At 34.1% G+C, this 17,563-nt stretch overlaps 1 protein-coding gene across 1 annotated transcript in view; it reads right to left on the reverse strand.

Moving 5' to 3' along the window:
- CHST15 (carbohydrate sulfotransferase 15) overlaps positions 1-17,563 on the reverse strand; it is a 135,239-nt gene that overhangs the window by 46,283 nt on the left and 71,393 nt on the right. The window contains exons 2-4 of the mRNA XM_051981611.1: positions 6,142-7,239; positions 4,680-5,019; positions 132-278 (exon numbers count right to left, since the gene is read on the reverse strand). Coding sequence (XP_051837571.1) covers positions 132-278; positions 4,680-5,019; positions 6,142-6,681 — 1,027 coding nt within the window. The 5' untranslated portion in view covers positions 6,682-7,239. The remainder of the gene's footprint in view (positions 1-131; positions 279-4,679; positions 5,020-6,141; positions 7,240-17,563) is intronic.

Genomic DNA, 17,563 nt, shown 5'->3' on the forward strand with positions numbered 1-17,563 from the left:
ATCTAAAATAGATATACACCTCCAACATTTATGGATAATAAATCATAATTTCATAATTCCTACATTCAAATTCACAGTTTAAGAAGCTTTGATCTAGACAATGATGGATGCAAGAGCAGAAGATGTCATACCAATAACAATATTATTCATCTTGCTGTGTTCTGTCCCTGAATCACTTTGAAGTCCCTTATGAATTTCATGGGCTGCCAAGTCAAACAAATCCAGGTAATCTTCCACTGGGGAGCGGTCACGAAACCCATCTCTCAGTCGCACTATTCCTAAATAGAAATGGAAAGTTTGGGAGTTATAGGGAAAATAAACAAGGAGGAAAGAGCCCACCCCTATGTTTCTACCTCCCATGCATCATACCTGGCTCCGTGTGGCCCCTCCCCCTCAGCCTTACCTTTCCCAATCCCTGGCCACTAGCTGTTAAGATTCAGGAAGGGAATATGTTCTCCTTATAGCAGGGGCAGAGATCTTCGGGGTCAGAGGGGGCTCCAATAAGTCCTAGGTGTTTAACCCAGGACAAGTAATTGCCTCTCCACATGTTTCCTCATCAGCAAGGAGAGAGTAATATTTGTTCTACCTATTTCATGGGCTTATTGTAAAGAAAGAGATTAGTACTATAGTAAAAGGCCACACAGCTAGTAAGTATGAGATTAGTACAGTAATTTAGCTTCCAGTGCTAAATAAATGTGAAAAATTATAATGCTATCACTCCCACTGCAAGGTGCTCTGTCTGAGCATAATAGGTGTTCCCTTCCTGATTTAATGGAAGTCAGTGAAAAAAGTAAAATAAACCAGTTTTTCATGGGTAAATTCTAGAGGGTAATCACATGGGAAAAGCCCATAAATGATTAAAATTCTCTTTATCTGTAGCTACTTAAATAAGTGACTGACTTTTCTGTGGGGGGAGGGGGGGAATCATTTTCTGTGTAGTTTGGATGATGGAAAACATCATTAACCAGGTTAGAGAAGATTTTAAGCAAAATGTTACACTTATTCAAGCACTGTAAACACTTGAACTTTGTGAGGCATGTAAACTTTAGGTATACTTGCAATAACTTAGCCATGAGCAGTATATGAGGCATATATTACACATAATAGAAAAAGCAATAAGGAGAATGTAAACCAATTCAAAGGATAGACAAATTTGAAGTCTATCATGATTAGAAACGTTACCTATCTTTCTCCAGTGATAGGGAGCTCTGCTTAGACTGAATATTTTTCTTTAATTTGTCTGTCCTTTCATTAACATTATTTTGACATCATTCATTCAGAGTGTCATGATCTAAAGCTAAGATGGACTTTAGAGTTAATCTAGTCTCATGACTTCATTATACAAGCAAGAAAACTGGGCCCAGACATAAGAAATTATTTATTCACAGCCACATAAGCATGAAGTTTTCTTGACCATATGACTATTACTATTACTCTCTCTTTCATTCCAAGATACTCTCAATTCATTTAAAATTCGCTGGATATATTTAACCTATAGCAGATTACTTGCTGTCTTAGGGAGGGGGGAATAAGGAAGGGAGGAAGAAAAATTTGGAACAGAAAGTCTCACAAAAATGAATGTTGAAAAATATCTTTATATTTCTTTGGGAAAATAGATACTACTTAAAATTTAAAAAAAAACAATAAAAACAAAAACACATTTGCTGACTGAAAAGGATATGAAGACATGCTCCCTGTCCTCAAGAAGCTTTGCAACTTATTAACATAGAAACAGTCAAAATGCCTTCCTTTTTTGTTTATAATAAAATCTAAGTATAAGATTTTACAGATTCCTGGAAAATACTTTGAAAATCATTTAGTCTAATACTATTCTGAACATGAGGAAAATGAAACCCCAAGTGATGTGCCTCACTAAGTATCACAGAATTAAGCAGTGATGGAGCTATAACTCAATATAGGTTCCCTCTTTCCACTGCCTCACTTATCATGTCACAATTCCAAAAATTTTAATATAATCACCAAAGCTTAAAGAAATAAGAAAAGTATAAACTGGGAAGTTGGAAGAAATGTTTTGAAGTTATGAGAAAGTAGAACTATATAGCATAATTAATAGACGGGCCCTGACTTTCTCATGACAGAAGGAGAATTAGGATTGAGCACTGGATTCAGAATCTGGAAGAATCCTCTTCATGAGTTCAAATCCAGCCTCAGACACTAATTAGCTGTATGATCCTGGAAAAGCCACTTAACTCGGTTGATCTTAGTTCCTAATCTACAAAATGAACTAAAGAAAAAAAATGGCAAATCACTCCATTATCTTTGCCAAGAAAACCCTAAAAATAGAATCACAAAGAGTTGGATATGACTATGAACTACTACATAGAATTCCCAATCCCTCTATTTTTGTCCACCTGCATTTTTGATTTCCTTCACAGGCTAATTGTACACTATTTCAAAGTCCGATTCTTTTTGTATAGCAAAATAACTGTTTGGACATGTATACATATATTGTATTTAACTTATACTTCAACATATTTAACATGTATTTGTCAACTTGACATCTGGGGAAAGAGGTGGAAGGAAAGAGGGGAAAAGTTGGAACAAAAGGTTTTGCAATTGTCAATGCTGAAAAAATACCCATGCATATATCTTGTAAATAAAAAGCTATTAAAAAAAAAAAACTGGACAGTAACACTTTCTCATGGATCCTGTTTTGGATGCCATAAAGTTAGTGGTCATTAATGCAAATTTTCTCTTCTATATATCCAGCTCTCTGATGTAGAAAATAACATTCAAAAATATCTAATAAACTTGGATCCAGAAAAAAAAAATGAGAAATGTACCTCCCTCCCTTCTTTGCAGAGGTGGTGGTGTAGTGAGATGTCTATATGAAAGGGAGGATATTTATACTTGGAAATTAAAGTCATATAAAACATGAGATATTGACAAAAAATTTCAAAAACAAAAATACCTAGTGAGCAACTAAGTTCATGGAGTCATCACACCTAAAAACTATTATTTAGCAAAACACAAGTGAAAAGTCCCCCTCTTTCTGTTCATGGCACTCGTTTAAGTGTGAAAGGAGTGATTAAAAGTTAGCCAAGAAATACTTAGAAGGATGTAAAACTTTAAAGTTGTACTAAAAGTATAACTTTTAAAAATTCCGCTTTAATGAAAACGCCTACTTGGCAAATACTAAACTCTGGCAGATGATTACCATTTATCACCCTTTAGGACCAAATGACCAAATGTCTCCTGGCAGAAAATGAAAAGGTTAAGGAAATAAAACAATGATCTGAGAGCCATTTGGTAATAGGCTAGGGTGGGGCAGAAAGCAGCCCAAAGAAAACGTACAGAATCAGAGACTTAGAGAATCATCAGAAGAGACCATTTATTACAATGTCAGCCTTTTCCTACTCCCTTCTTCAAACTTCAATACAATTTACAGATGAGAAGACTAATTAGCTTGGAGCAATGGACTGATTTTATCTGTCACAAAAATAATAGTAGAGTTTGGACCAGAAATAAGCTTCCTTAAAGCTGATGATCAAAATCTACATTTGAGCTGTGATATGGCAACATATGAACAGAAAATAGAGAAATAGCTAAAAAAGGTCAAAAATAGCAGGATTTTTAGCTAATAAAATGCCTATTTCACTCATATTCTATGTGCTCCAACAAAGTTATATTCTCTAATCCCTCAAGTAGAAAAAATAATTTAGAACTTTCATGTTTATAGAAATAGGAGAGTTCATGACATCTGCTACCTTGGTATATAAATGTCTTATCTCCTCAGATTAAAAAAAAATGATATGTAAAATGCTTTACAAATCTTAAAGTGATGTGTGAATTTTATTATGATTATATAAATGAGTATAATAGATTTTACATATATATGTATTTATAAAGAATTTTATACTTATTTTCTTATTTGTTCATCAGCCTTATCTGTAAAACTATGATTCCTGCTTTACAGAGAAGGAAATTGAGGCTGAGAGACTTAATGACTATGTTTATCATCATTCAACCTGAGACTTAATGACTTGTTCATCATCAGTCAACCAGTGTGTGTCCAAAGCATGATGCTGACTGATAGTGTTCTTTTGATTATATTGCTTCATATATATATATATATATATATATATATATATATATATATATATATATATATATATCATAATGATAAGTATTGGTAGATTACTGTCATTTTATAAAAACTAATGGAATGTAGTAAAAAGAATATGGGACGTAAGAGTCAGAAGCCTTGAGTTCTCTAGCCAGCTCCACAGTGACTTACTGTCTGTGTGACGTGAGTAAAGTGTACCACCGCTGTAAAACCTTAATTTCCTGGTTTGTCTATCATCCATCTCATGTGGGGGAAGAACTCTTTAAGCCTCAAGTATGAGACACAAGAATTGTTGTTGCTGGTGTAATAATTACCACACATGCAGTAGGTGCCTTCCATTCAGTAGTCATTCACCATTGAGATTGATTGAAAACTGGGTTCTGTTGCCAGCTCTGCAAATAGCTTTGTGGTTTTAGGCAAAATGTCTAACTTTATCATCCCAGTTTCCTCATCTATCCAATAGATGTAACCTCTGCCAAAGCTTCCCAAAAGAACTGCTCTAAGGAGAAAATGATAGATGCAAAAATGTTCTGCCAGGTGCAAAGTACCTTTCAAAATTGAACTGCTACATGGGCCAACAGGCTTTACTTACCAAATCGCTTCCTTGTCCACCAGTGGGGCTCTTTAATGGCAGAGAATTTCACATCTGGGTGCAATCTGAGACGATCATAGAGATCAGTTGTCCCACACTTTGGTTGCCCAATGATGTAGAAATGAGGGAGGCAACGAAGGCGGTAGTGCTTCTCTTTGAAATGGTACAAGTGGTTCCAAAACTCTTTCCTGAGGTAATCAAAGGCTGACCGAAAATGCTTTGAATACAATGCATAGAGGTTGGTCACATAGGGATCCGTAGTATTTTTCCCTGTGTATTCCTCATACCAACAAGGATTTTTACTAGTTGGAAGAAATTTGTTAGGGATTACTGAGAACATCTGCAACAACAACAAAAAAAAGAGGATGATTTTAGAAAGTTTGATTACTAATAAAAACCATGCCGGTTAAGGGGGAACCCTGCAGTTATCTTAACATTATAATATATATGTTCCAGGAACTATTTGATTATGCTTGAATATAAAAGTAAATTAAAATAGATTATAATGGACAGTTTTTTTTTTTTTTTTACTCTTTCTTTCTCATACCTTTCTTGAGAAGTGGACTAAATTTTTAGAAAAAGAAATCAGCAGGAGAGTGATAGGTGATGACCCACGGCAATGGCAGACTACCATCACCCCCATTTCTATCATAAAAGAGCAATCAAATTAAACCAAGTCAGCTGAAATTTGTGATACTAATTAAGTTCAGGAATGCTGGAGACAAGAATAATGATTAGGAACACTGATTTAGCTCATGGTAGAATCATAAAATCAAATTTAACTCCACTTTGCAAAATTCTGAATTATGGGATCTGCATGAATGACTACAGCCCCAATTATCAGTTTTCAAGAAAGATATCTTGGAAAGCAATTATCAAAAGGGTATTTTTAAAAATTTATTAGTCTTGGCATTTGGGGCATTACAAATGAAATAGCACATTATTTAAGTTCCATATCACTTGACTTTGGGGAGGTTGTCAAGTTTTCCCTGTTTGAATTGAGATTTTAAAATTTATTGAATATGCCGCATCAGAGATTAACCAAGGCTACTTGTGGGAGTATGTTTGCAAAATTGGAAAAATTTCCAAGCCAAAACACTGGAAAAGGAAATGTTAGAAAAGGTAGGTGGTCATCAGCATCTTCCATAACTTCATTCTTGAGTTTTCAGCCTTTTCCTGCCATTTAATAAAAAGAGCAGATGGGCAGAAGTCAGGAGACTTGGTCCCTAAATCTCTGAATGATCTTGGAAGAGAATCTTCAGATATTCTCAGGTTTTTTTCATCTATGAAGTGGGATGGTTAAAATGAATAATCTCCTAAGATATTTCCTGTTGCTACATTCCCTAATTGTGCCTCTGTGCTCCCAATCAAAGTTAAAACTAAAACAAACAAACAAAAAAAAAAAAATTAAAAAAAAAAAAGAAACACTATAAGAGGAAGTCAAAGTTCAGGGAATACTCACATGCAGTTCCTGTTTCTCAAGGTCTTCTAGATCTGGGAGCTGCCTTGTAGTAAATTCAACCTTTGACGTAATTGTGTTAATAATTAATTTAATGTTTGGATAATATTTTTCATATGAAATATTCATTAAAAAGGGTTGATGAAAATCTTTTAAATTCCTCAGGTATTCATCATCCGCTAAAGCTGGATTATTGGAAAAGCTCCTATAACGCAATGATGATGGTATAAGCAGGAGTTCATGATTCACCCCAGTCAGAATATACGATGCCATCACTAAAGTCATTATTATCAATCCACAAACAAGGCTCCATCGCTTCCCCTTTTTGAAGCGAAAAAGTCCAGTCCAGTTTTCATTGTTTTCTGTCCTTACTTCTAAAACTGCAAGCAAGTTCATCTGCTTGCTATCCACTGGAAACAGAATATTTTCTCCTTTGCAGATGGGACACTTGTGGTGACTGTGATAGGGTCCTCGGCAGCTAAAACACTGTGGGTGCAAGTCATCAGGTAACAACTGTATGCAGCAATTAACACAGTGCCTCATATTATTGCCTTTTTTATTGCTGCATCAATGAGCCATGGACCAGCCATCAAAATTATTTTTAACACATGCAAATTGGGTTGTAAAACTTTAAGTACAATTTGTAATTACATGGATTTGTTGGAAAGCTAAAAAAAAAAAAAAAAAAAAAAAAAAAAAAAACCACAAATAAAAAGCAGCTGAAGCCAGACAGTTAGAGAATGCACAAGCACATTCTTTGGTTAGGCCCAATATGCCAATAGAAGGATAAGAGAAAAATCTTCAGTTGGCATGTTTGGTTAAAGTTCACCACAGTCATGGAACACTCTTCTGACAAAACTACAGTTTGAAATGTTGCTCAAGTTTTTCCCATTGTGTGCAATGAGGTGGAAGAGATGACATTGAAGGGTGATGAAAGACACAAAAAATTAAAAGACATCATTTTCTTTCCATTGATGGACACAGAGATGGATAAATTCCATGGAGAGATCCTTTCAGATTCTGTTTCCTCCTTTAGTGTTCCCAAATATTCACTACTGGAATGTATCTTTCGGAGACAACATTAAAGATCTTTCAGATTACCTAAAATGAAACATTTTAAAATCTTATTATTTGGAAATGGTAGTCTAGTAATCTTCATTTCTTTCAAAGATAGTCAAGCCAACTCAAAAGCATTAAGAGAAATCTTACAGAACTACATATTTACAGGGTGCTTTTAAAGCAGGATTTCTTTAACTTTTTCTACTCAAGACCCCCTTCCAAAATCACAACTGTGGATATATAGGTATGTAAAACAGGTATACAAAGAAAACATTTACTGATAAAAAAATTTTAAAAAATTAAAATAATTTTTCAGCACATACACACATATATAATTTTATCATTTATTAAAGATGAAAGCAAATTTGCATCCTAATGAAATAAATTTACTTGTTTATTTTTATCTAAAGAATTAAATCTTCGCAGAATACTTGATAACTTTTCCTGTTGCCAAATTTTTGTGACCCTCTACATGCAGTTGTTACACAACTCCATACATGCAGTTTAAGAAACTTTGATTTAAGATATAGGAAGTGCTTTCTTCTCAAGTCTGTGACATAGGGAATGGACTAGAAGTATAATTAAACCCATTTTATGGGAAAGGAAACTGAAAGGCTTAGCAAATTATTCATGATCGCTTAGGAATCAAATGACAATGGTCATTCTAGGAGGAATTCTCAGTGGTTCACATATGGTACCTTGGGACTGACTATACCCATAGTCATTTTTCTAACACCAATAATTGCCCACTCCTTGAACATAAAGCAAAAAACTCAGTTCTTTTAAAATTCTTTCTTGGTCATCTCTGCCTTGTTAAAGAAAACTATTGTACCTCTGAGTTTTGGTATGCTGAAATCCTTTTCAGCATACTCCGAGCATAGATCTTGGCTGAATTAAAATATTGCTCCCATTTCTAATCACTACAAAACAATAAGAGCAAGAAGGATGATAGGAAGACAAAAGATAAGAAAAAGAATTTTTCCCAATAAAATCAGCAACTTATTACTAATAGCTAACTTTTATTGTCATATAGGGAAGAAACTCATACTTAATGAAAACAGAGAGTGAAAAGACCTTTTCCAATCCAAAAAGTACTGGACTTTTAACTTATTAGACAATTATATTCAGCAACAATATCCAATATGTAGTATTCCCATAAGTAATATAATCCTTCAGACCTTGAAACAATTTTTCATTTTCATCATCAGTGGAGGTCATAAGTTTTCAGATTTTTTTTAAAAGAATGCTATGATTGTAAATGGACTGTTGCCAAAAGAAAGCTGTGAAAGGAAATAGTACTGGAAATCACAAAGAACTGTTTTCTAATCCAAGGCAAGCCAATAACAAGCTCTGTTGCATGAAGTTAAGCATTTAAACTGAGCCTCAATTTTCTCATTTATAAAATGTGGATCCAAGAAAATTAGATTCTTAAAATTCTTTCCAATTCTAATATTCTATGATTTTTATCTATCTTTTTATTGGTTGAAAAAAGTACCTAATTCAGAAATTAGTTCAAAAGGCAAGAGAATTGTCACTTAGTCTTTGGGTTCTAAAGTCCAATTCTTCTAATATTCAAAGTTATACTCAATCAAGTAAAATTCAGAAAGTTATCAATTTAATTAGAGTGCTGAGGTGGAAGACACCTCAAAAAGGTTAGAGTCCCTAAATGGGTGTCACAGGTATGGTGAAAGAATCTGCAAACTCAAGTTTGTCTTCAAGTTAAGGGGCAAAGTTTTATTACGCTGCTAAGACCAAGTCAAGTTCCAAAAGAAATTAGCAATGAACAAGGAGCAAGAAAATAAATTTATAGGAAAAAGATAGAGAGTTCAAATGCTTTATGTCACTGATATATTACTTATGTGGCTTAAAGGTAAAATTGAGAAGTAGTATGATATTCACCTCATTATCGGCTCAGAAACTTTGTTATTACTGACTAACAGATGGTTATCTGACAAATTAGCATTGTTCATGGAACTACAACACTCACAAGGGCAGGTGGCCTTAGGGTTAAGGCTAGATAATCTTAGAGTTATGGCTCCATCTTCCTGAGCACTATAGCACATCAAGAGGAAGAAGGTTTTTTTTTTTTTTTTTTTTTTGTATTTTCAATTTCTAAAAATACACAAACATATACTGTTAAATTCTACTTCAAAAAAAAAAAACAACAACAACAACAGGTTTATGTTTGGGCACAGAGTTAGTACATAATTTGTTCTGTTTAACACAATGAACATACTGATATCCTTTCTGTTTTGATGTATGATTATTAAAAACTGCCCTCCTTTGTTGATTTAACAGAATATTTATTATGCACAGCTTCCAGTTGTTGTCAGAATTTCCTGTATGGGAAACAGCTGTGTCAGAGTGGCAATGGACATCATCCTTCCATTCCAATGAGGAAAGAGAGGCACAGATACTTTAAGTGTTCTGACATTTAAAGAGACCTACCCTCCAGATTCCCATGTCGGTGTTGTGACTACTTATTTATAATCTGGTCCCAACATCTCTTTCTAGCCTTGTTGGAACAGTACTCTTCTTCTTGCACTCTGTGAACCAAAAGGAACTTCTCTTCTCACACACTATAGCCCATTTCCCACCTCCACACCTTTATAATGGCTAACTTACAAGCCTAGAATACGATTTCTCTCTTTCTCCCTCCCTTCCTCCACCCACTCCTCTCTCTCTCTCTCTCTCTCTCTCTCTCTCTCTGATGAGAATATATGTGATGAATATGATTACATGAGTATATATATATATATGTGAATATGAATATATATTCATCAGTATAGTCCTCTAATTCACTCATGCTGGAAAGATTTTTATTTCCTTATTATTTTACTTTGCAGAGGGTATGTAACATAACAAGATAAATGAAGGAACTGTTTATTATTTTTTTAATGACCCATAAATTCAGAAGCAGCAGAGGCCTTGGGTGAGAAATGACGAGAATATGAGACAGACATGGAAGAATATGTACCAAGTCAAACTGGTACTACTTGCAAAAGTCTGAGAAAGCTCTATGGATAGGATTCCCCACTTCCCCATCCCCACACTTCCTAAAGATTCCCTCTCTCACAATGATCCTTTATTCCCTCCACTTTCAGCACTGACACTCTCTTTCTGATCAATAAGGATTTAGGTAAAACAGCCCTTGTTGGGCCTTCTTAAAATGCTCTGAATGAAGCATGTCAGAACCAGAAAGAGTTCCAACTTCAGCCTCCAACTTCAATAATCTTGAGATGTTTCTTGGTCAAAAAGAACTTTCTCAATGATCATGGAGGGGAAAAAAAAATGACCTGGACATTCTTCACTAAAGCCAAAAAGAAACTGTAACAAAGGCTAAGACAAAGACAAAACAAACTAACAAAAGAGATACTCACTTACAAGACCTCACCCAGAACCCTTCCATCTGTTGGCCAAAATGAAGTCTGAATGAATGAAGAACATAGACTCTGAAGCTATAAAGACAAAAATGTATCCCATTTGAACTAAAGACATTCCTAACTATGAACAATGATATTTTCTTTCAAGCCCAAGGAAGAAAATCTCTATAATCTTTCATCTCCAACTTGGAAGGCTTAGCAAAAAGAGTTTATAACCTGCCTTGTTAACTTTAGTTACTCAAAGTATTTCTCTTTTAAGGCCATAACATCCATTTTCACAAAGCAAATAATACTTTGATTTAGAAGGTTGGGGGAAAAAAAAAAAAAAACCAGCAACTCTATCCTTATGATGTTTCTCCTAACTATGAATGAAAGGGATAAAAGGATACATTCATTTGAAACTTTCTATATTACAAAGTATTTTCTAGAACAACCTCTCAATCAATGTAAGGTTAATGGTGCATGTGTTATTTATCCTGATTTCAAAGATGAAGAATTTGAACTCCATGTTAACTCAATTAACCCAAGAATAAGGAATAATGACTAGACAAAGCACATATGTGTTTGAACATCTAGCCAAGCATTCTGTACATTTTATCATACAAGTTTCAATTAATAAAAGGAAGGTACTTTTTACCTTTAGCTTTCCCCCAAAAAGCAAATATAGTCAGATAATAAACATAACTGACATTTATGTATGCAGGTTTGCAAAGTATTTCATTCACTTGAGCCTCAAAACAATATTGTGACATAATATATAATATAAGTATCATTATCCCCATTTTACAGATGAAGAAAATGAGGCTAAAAGAGATTAAGTGATTTAGCCATGGATCAAGCAACCTAAAAATATCAGATATGGAATTTAAACCCAAACCTTATTTGCTCTGAGTAGGCATCCACCCATTAGGTGTTACTGCAAATTTTTGAATTCACAAAATTCAACAAGAACAACTGTATTTGACTACCCTGCTTGAAAAAATAGATTGTTACATTGATTTTAAATAATTTCTTATCAATAAGGAGAACTAAAGTACATTATAGAACTGATTACTCTTTTTACTCAAAATTAATCAATTCATTTTCCTAATTAGTTGATCTATTTGTAACTCCAATAATTTACTATCAATCACAAGGCAGATTACAAAGGAAACTGGACACCCAAAATCATTCATTAAACTAAAGAATATTTAAGCAAAAACTTCAATTAAAAAGCATCCAAACCTTGGCTAAACTCTGTACCCTAAGGAGATATACTATAATAATTGGTACTTTGTATCAGTTACAAGAGATTAGACTACATTCCCTAAAATAGAAAGCATTCCATTTTTCAGTCCCTGCTTGCATGGCCTGAGTATTAACCTACGCAACAGAAGTATCATTAGCAAACCATTTATAAAGAAATTGTAATTGAGAGGCCCAGAAATACCACTTTATATTAAGTAATTGAATGCCCCCTCAGTGTTAGATCAATAAAGGGCATCCAATTTCACCCTAGCAAACTTATTAAATTATTACAAATATATGCTGAAATGGCAGAAGAAAGATGCCTAAAAAGTTCAAGAGGAATGTGAATAGATTTAAACAAATAGTCTCATTTAGGCACAACATTTATTTTTACCCTTTGGGGAGAGAGGAATAAAATTGCTAATTACATTAATTTCTTTTATGTTTAAAAATGTATCTTAATTACCCTCATGTAAAACAGAAAGCCTTCTAATTATGCCTAGTGACTGAAATCTCTCTTTTGACTATCATAGATAGGAATGTCTTTTGAGAAATGTTCATCAACATAAGAAATATTTTCTAGTTTTAAACAAACATATTATAGGGTGCTTTGTATGACATGGCCAAAGTGCTCAAATGATTTTGGGATTCTGAACAAATAAAAAGATTCTTATCAAAACCCTATATAGAGAATTGTACTTACTTGGAGAATAATGTCCAATAACTAGAACAAAGGTACCTTTAGGCTGGAGAGGATGGAAGAGAGAAGGCAATTAATTACCTGGGAGGTACTATCTGATTAACATAATAATAAGAAATATGGAAGCAGACTAAATCCCATCCCTCATCCATTATGAAATATTAAAAAAGCATTTGAAACTCATTCTAATCTATCTACTTTTCCTTATCTCTACATTCTGAAAGTGTTCTGCACCCCTCCCTCCAGATCACCCCTTCCTCCCCCAAAGGAATCTTTTCTGAAAAGCACCTTAGGGTAGAGATCAAATTTAAAAAAGAAAAAATAAGGTCTTTGATTACTTCAGTTAGGAAAGTATATTTTGAATTCACCTCTGACCAGCTGGAAAAAAAAAGAATCCCTTAAAGGGAATAGTCAAAACCAGATTGAATTATTTTAAGAAAATGATTTTTCTACTGGTGTACTGAAAAGTTATGTAACTGGCCTTTTTGTTTGATGAAGTAAAATGGTAGCTTTACAAAGTTCTGTAATTACATTTTGGAATTGTTGTCTATTATTTTGAGTATACCATAAGTTCATAACCAAAGGTATTCATATTCCTGAGATTCCTCTTCCTCTCTGTCTCTGTCTCTCTGTATCTCTCTGCCTCTTTCTCTCTTTGTCTCTATCTTCCTCTGTCTCTGTCTCTCTGTGCCTCTCTCTGCCTGTCTTTCTGTTTCTCTCACATTATTTACATTAGAATAATCTAAATAATAAAAGTTGTTTTTGGTAGGCTTGCTCACAAAACACAAAGAAGGAAGAAGGAGGAAATTTATAAAAAACACATGGAAGAAATGAAAGATTAAAGGCACTTGGGAGCCATTTGACGCAGGGGAAATTAACCATAGTCACAACATAAGAGGTATAGGCTGTTGAAAAAGAATTAAAAAGCAATGCTAGAACAGATGAAAAGAATAGTTTTAAGGCTTTGGTGAGTTTTAAAAGGCATAATATTTTGCCTCTGTACCTCAGAGAGAAAAAGAAGCAATTGACATGAAAATAATACTTTTCAGCCAAAGATCACTGAGTTGATGCTTTTTCCTTAAATTATTCCTTCAGTAATATTGAAACCAATATCATAAAACAATAGTAGAAAGCCAGGTGGAAAGAGTTTCTCTACTATAACACATATTTATCGTCGACTGCCATTCTATATAGAATTATTTGGAGAATTCTCTGACTCTTTATGAAGTCATTACACTCTGTCTCTACCTATAGTTCCTATAATTTCTTTCTTTTTCTTTTTTTTTTTTAATTTTCCATCTTGCTTTCTTCTGTTGTCCAAGTTCTTCATTTAACTTAATCCCCTGGTATCTACTATTTTTTCCAAATACATTGTTCCCTCTGTATTTACTTCAATACCATCTGCGCTTTTCCTAAAACAGAGGTTTACCCATTGAAATAAATAAGAAAAGTCCAATCTTCTCATTTTTACAGATGAGGAAATGGGGGCAAATAAAGGTAAGTGTGATTTGCCTAAGGTCACACGGCTAATAGAACTCCATTCTTCCTTACTCTCCTTTCTCCACACTGCCTTACTGCCTTTTAAATTGAAGGTTAGCTTTCTATCCAAATATACCATGCAGCCTTTTATTTATAAAGCACTTTTAAAAACTGTAACATACAGCCAATAAATAAGAAATATGCAAAAGAAACATCCTAAAGTACATATGCTTTGCTCATAGGAATTCACTTTGAATCCAATTTGTACTTGTTTTAGTAAAAAAAAAAAACACATGTATGTATGTGTGTGTATATATATAAAAGTTTGGTTACTTGTTTCCTCATCACAAAGGCCAATTAGAGCAGGATATTACAAGAAGTGGCCACTAGCAATGTGTGAACTGACAGGAGCAAGAAAGGACAATCGGGGATTGTTCTTAACATGAGGGAAGAAAGAAGGTTTACTAAAATAAAATGTAAGAATGAGAAAGATAGGCGAGAACTTTTTAGTATAAAGACAGAAAGTCATAAAGTTCTCTTTAAAAAGGCCCCTGTGTCACTCCCATGCCATGATAAGTCATTGGAATAGAATTTTTGTGTATAATTTGAAGACTTGATGATTCCATCAATATGAGTATTTTCTCCCATTGTGCAGATTAAAACCCTTATAAATATATGCATTTCTCATCCAATTACTTCCATAAATACAGAAGAGAAGATCCAGTGATCACATGAGAGGCTTTACTTTGGTTATTTTAAAATTTTTTTGAGGCATATGTCATATGTCACTCCTCTTAAATAAGTAGTTTCTGATCTCAAGGAACACAGGCACAGATCCCACACTCCTTAAATCTAATTACATGCTTTATTGACACAAAGACTCAATGGTATATACAAGAGTGATGCAAGGGTATGCATAATCATCAAAAACTGGATTCATCTGGCCACCATGGCTCAGCTATCTAAGTATCTAAGAGAGGACATGGTGTATGTACATGGGAGTTCCAGGAAACCAGGTCAATGTATATAGATGGCATTGTCCTTTTAATATAAGACTGACTCACCTTTTTTTCTTCTCTCTCTTCTCCTATTCAATTCTGAGGCCAGTTTATTTTTGAAGGCTGAAACTCTTGAGTTCATGCACTGAGGTCCGGACAACTGAGCACTTAAAGCTAATTACTGATTGGACAATACTCTATAAGCATATACTTGGAAAATGGCCCTTCCCACTATCCTATGCTGGCTCAATAATTGGTGTTTGCAGAGAATTGTAGAAGAGACTAGGGGGTGGAGTATTCTTTTTATCTGTTCTAGCATTGCTTTTTAATTTTTTTAAACAGCCTATACCTCCTATGTTGTGACTATGGTTGATTTCCCCTGCATCACTTTGGCAGTATATGAGGAAGAAGGAAGGTCGTGAAGATTCTGCTTCCATCCAATTCAATCCTACCTCTAAAGACCAAGAATAAACTCTGAGGACTTTTGCCTATTCTGACTGGCTGATTCTAAAGTATCCAGGGTGCTAACATGGTCATCACAGGGAGAGAGCCGTGGACTAACACAAGCAATAAATAATCACTTATTAAACACCTACTATGAGTTCCAGCCATTGTGCTAGACCCCGAGACTCCAAAGATTAAAAAAAAAATGAAAAAGAAAAGAAATAATTCTTTTTAAGGAGTTTATATTCTATCAGGGGAGATAACATATATATTTGTTTATAGGATAAATATATACAGAAAATAGAAAAGAAATAAAAAAACACTTAAATACAAGGTAGTGAGAGAAGACAGAATTTGGGGCTAGGAGCAAAGGAAGTCATTATGTATTGCTAGAACTACATCTTGAAAGAAATTAGGGATTATATGAGGCAGAAGTAAGGAAGAGGCATGTTCCAGGCATGGGGGACAGCTGCTGCAAAGACATAAAACAGGAAATAGTGTGTCATGTGTGACAAGTAGAGAGAAGGCCAAATTGGCTGAATTTAAACTTCAGGGAGGAGAAAATGTATAATGAGACTGGAAAGATATATTGAGACCAATTTGTGAAGGTCTTTAAAATCCACACAGGAAGAAAGGAAGGAAATAAGCATTTATTAACAGTACCTTATGCCAGACAGAGGAATTTAGATAATTTATCCTAGGAGAAAAAGTGAGCCTCTGGAATTTATTGAACAGAAGAGGGAAAAGTTATGCTTAAGGAAAAACATTTTGATCATTATGAGGAAGATATATTGTACTAGAAACATAAAGATGGGAGACCAATTAGGACACTGTTATAGGATTAATGAGGATCAATCCAACCAACGTTATGTCATAATATGAGCACTGAGTTTTTCATCCACTTTGTTTTTCTATGACAGATAGTAAGATTAGTTTCTTTGGCATGTGAATCTTAAGAAAATTACAGTAACATGGAGGTATGATGCAACTAGGAAGTAGACTGAATAGACTGAGATTTGGAGTCAGTTGAAAAGATTTCAAATCATCACTTTTTTATTTATTATTCAAATTTCAATTCTTTATAACCCCACTTGTGGTTTTCTTGGCAAAAATATTACAGTGCTTTGTCATTTTTTTTTTTCTGCAGCGCATTTTATTGATAAGGAATTGAGGCAAACAGAATTAAGTTACTTGCCCAGGATTACATAGCTAATAAATATCTGGAACTAGATTTGAACTCTGTTTTGAACTTAGATTCGAAAATGTCTTCTAAATTCTAACCCAAGCGCTCAATCCATTATGCTTCTAAATATATGTATATGTGTTTGGGTATATGCATGAAATAGTGAGCAGGAAAAATGATCCATATGGCTCTTTGCTCTTCAGTGATTCATGAAAACTTTGAATTTAGATTCCATTTCAAGGGTGAGGGAAGAATATGGTCAGTGGAAGGGCCATTATGAATTTCAGGCTTATAGATAGGATTGTTGAGGGAGGGTGGGGAAGACTGACAGGAAAGAACGTTGACTTCAGGCAAACAGCTTAGCTCACTCAGATCCTGAGTATAATTTCCTCTTCCCCCCTCAAATCTCTAGTGGGATTTTGCTGTGCATAAAGGGTAAGAGAAACAGTGCCCTTTTCTCTTCTGCTGGATGGAAGACATAGAACAAAAGGAAGAATAAAAGGGAGAATGAAAATAAAAAGTCAGTCTTAATCTCACAACTCTTTTAAGCCATCTTCTAATTTGGTGATTTTTATGCTTGAACTGTCTGGATTTGGGGTTTGTGTCTGTTTTACTTTATAACTCACAAAATACTAGATTTATTGCCAAGACTGAAATAAGAAAATATAATAATGTTGGCTTGTTTACCTAACAGTATTAAACAATACAAAGACAAAAATTGGTCTGAATGTGAAATAGATGGACAGATAATGCAAGCAGCTGAAATTTCAACTGAAACAATAAATCTATGAAGGAAAATTAGAAATCTAAGATACAGAAAGAAGAAAAGGGAAAACACTATTCCTCAAGGAATATATAAGTACTATATTCCTTTATACAACTAAAACTCTTTAATACTATTTGCTAAAAAGTGAAGCCAGTTATTTATGTAACATCTAACACTTTACTTAAT

Source organism: Antechinus flavipes, chromosome 2, assembly GCF_016432865.1.
Source record: "Antechinus flavipes isolate AdamAnt ecotype Samford, QLD, Australia chromosome 2, AdamAnt_v2, whole genome shotgun sequence".
NCBI lineage: Eukaryota > Metazoa > Chordata > Mammalia > Dasyuromorphia > Dasyuridae > Antechinus > Antechinus flavipes.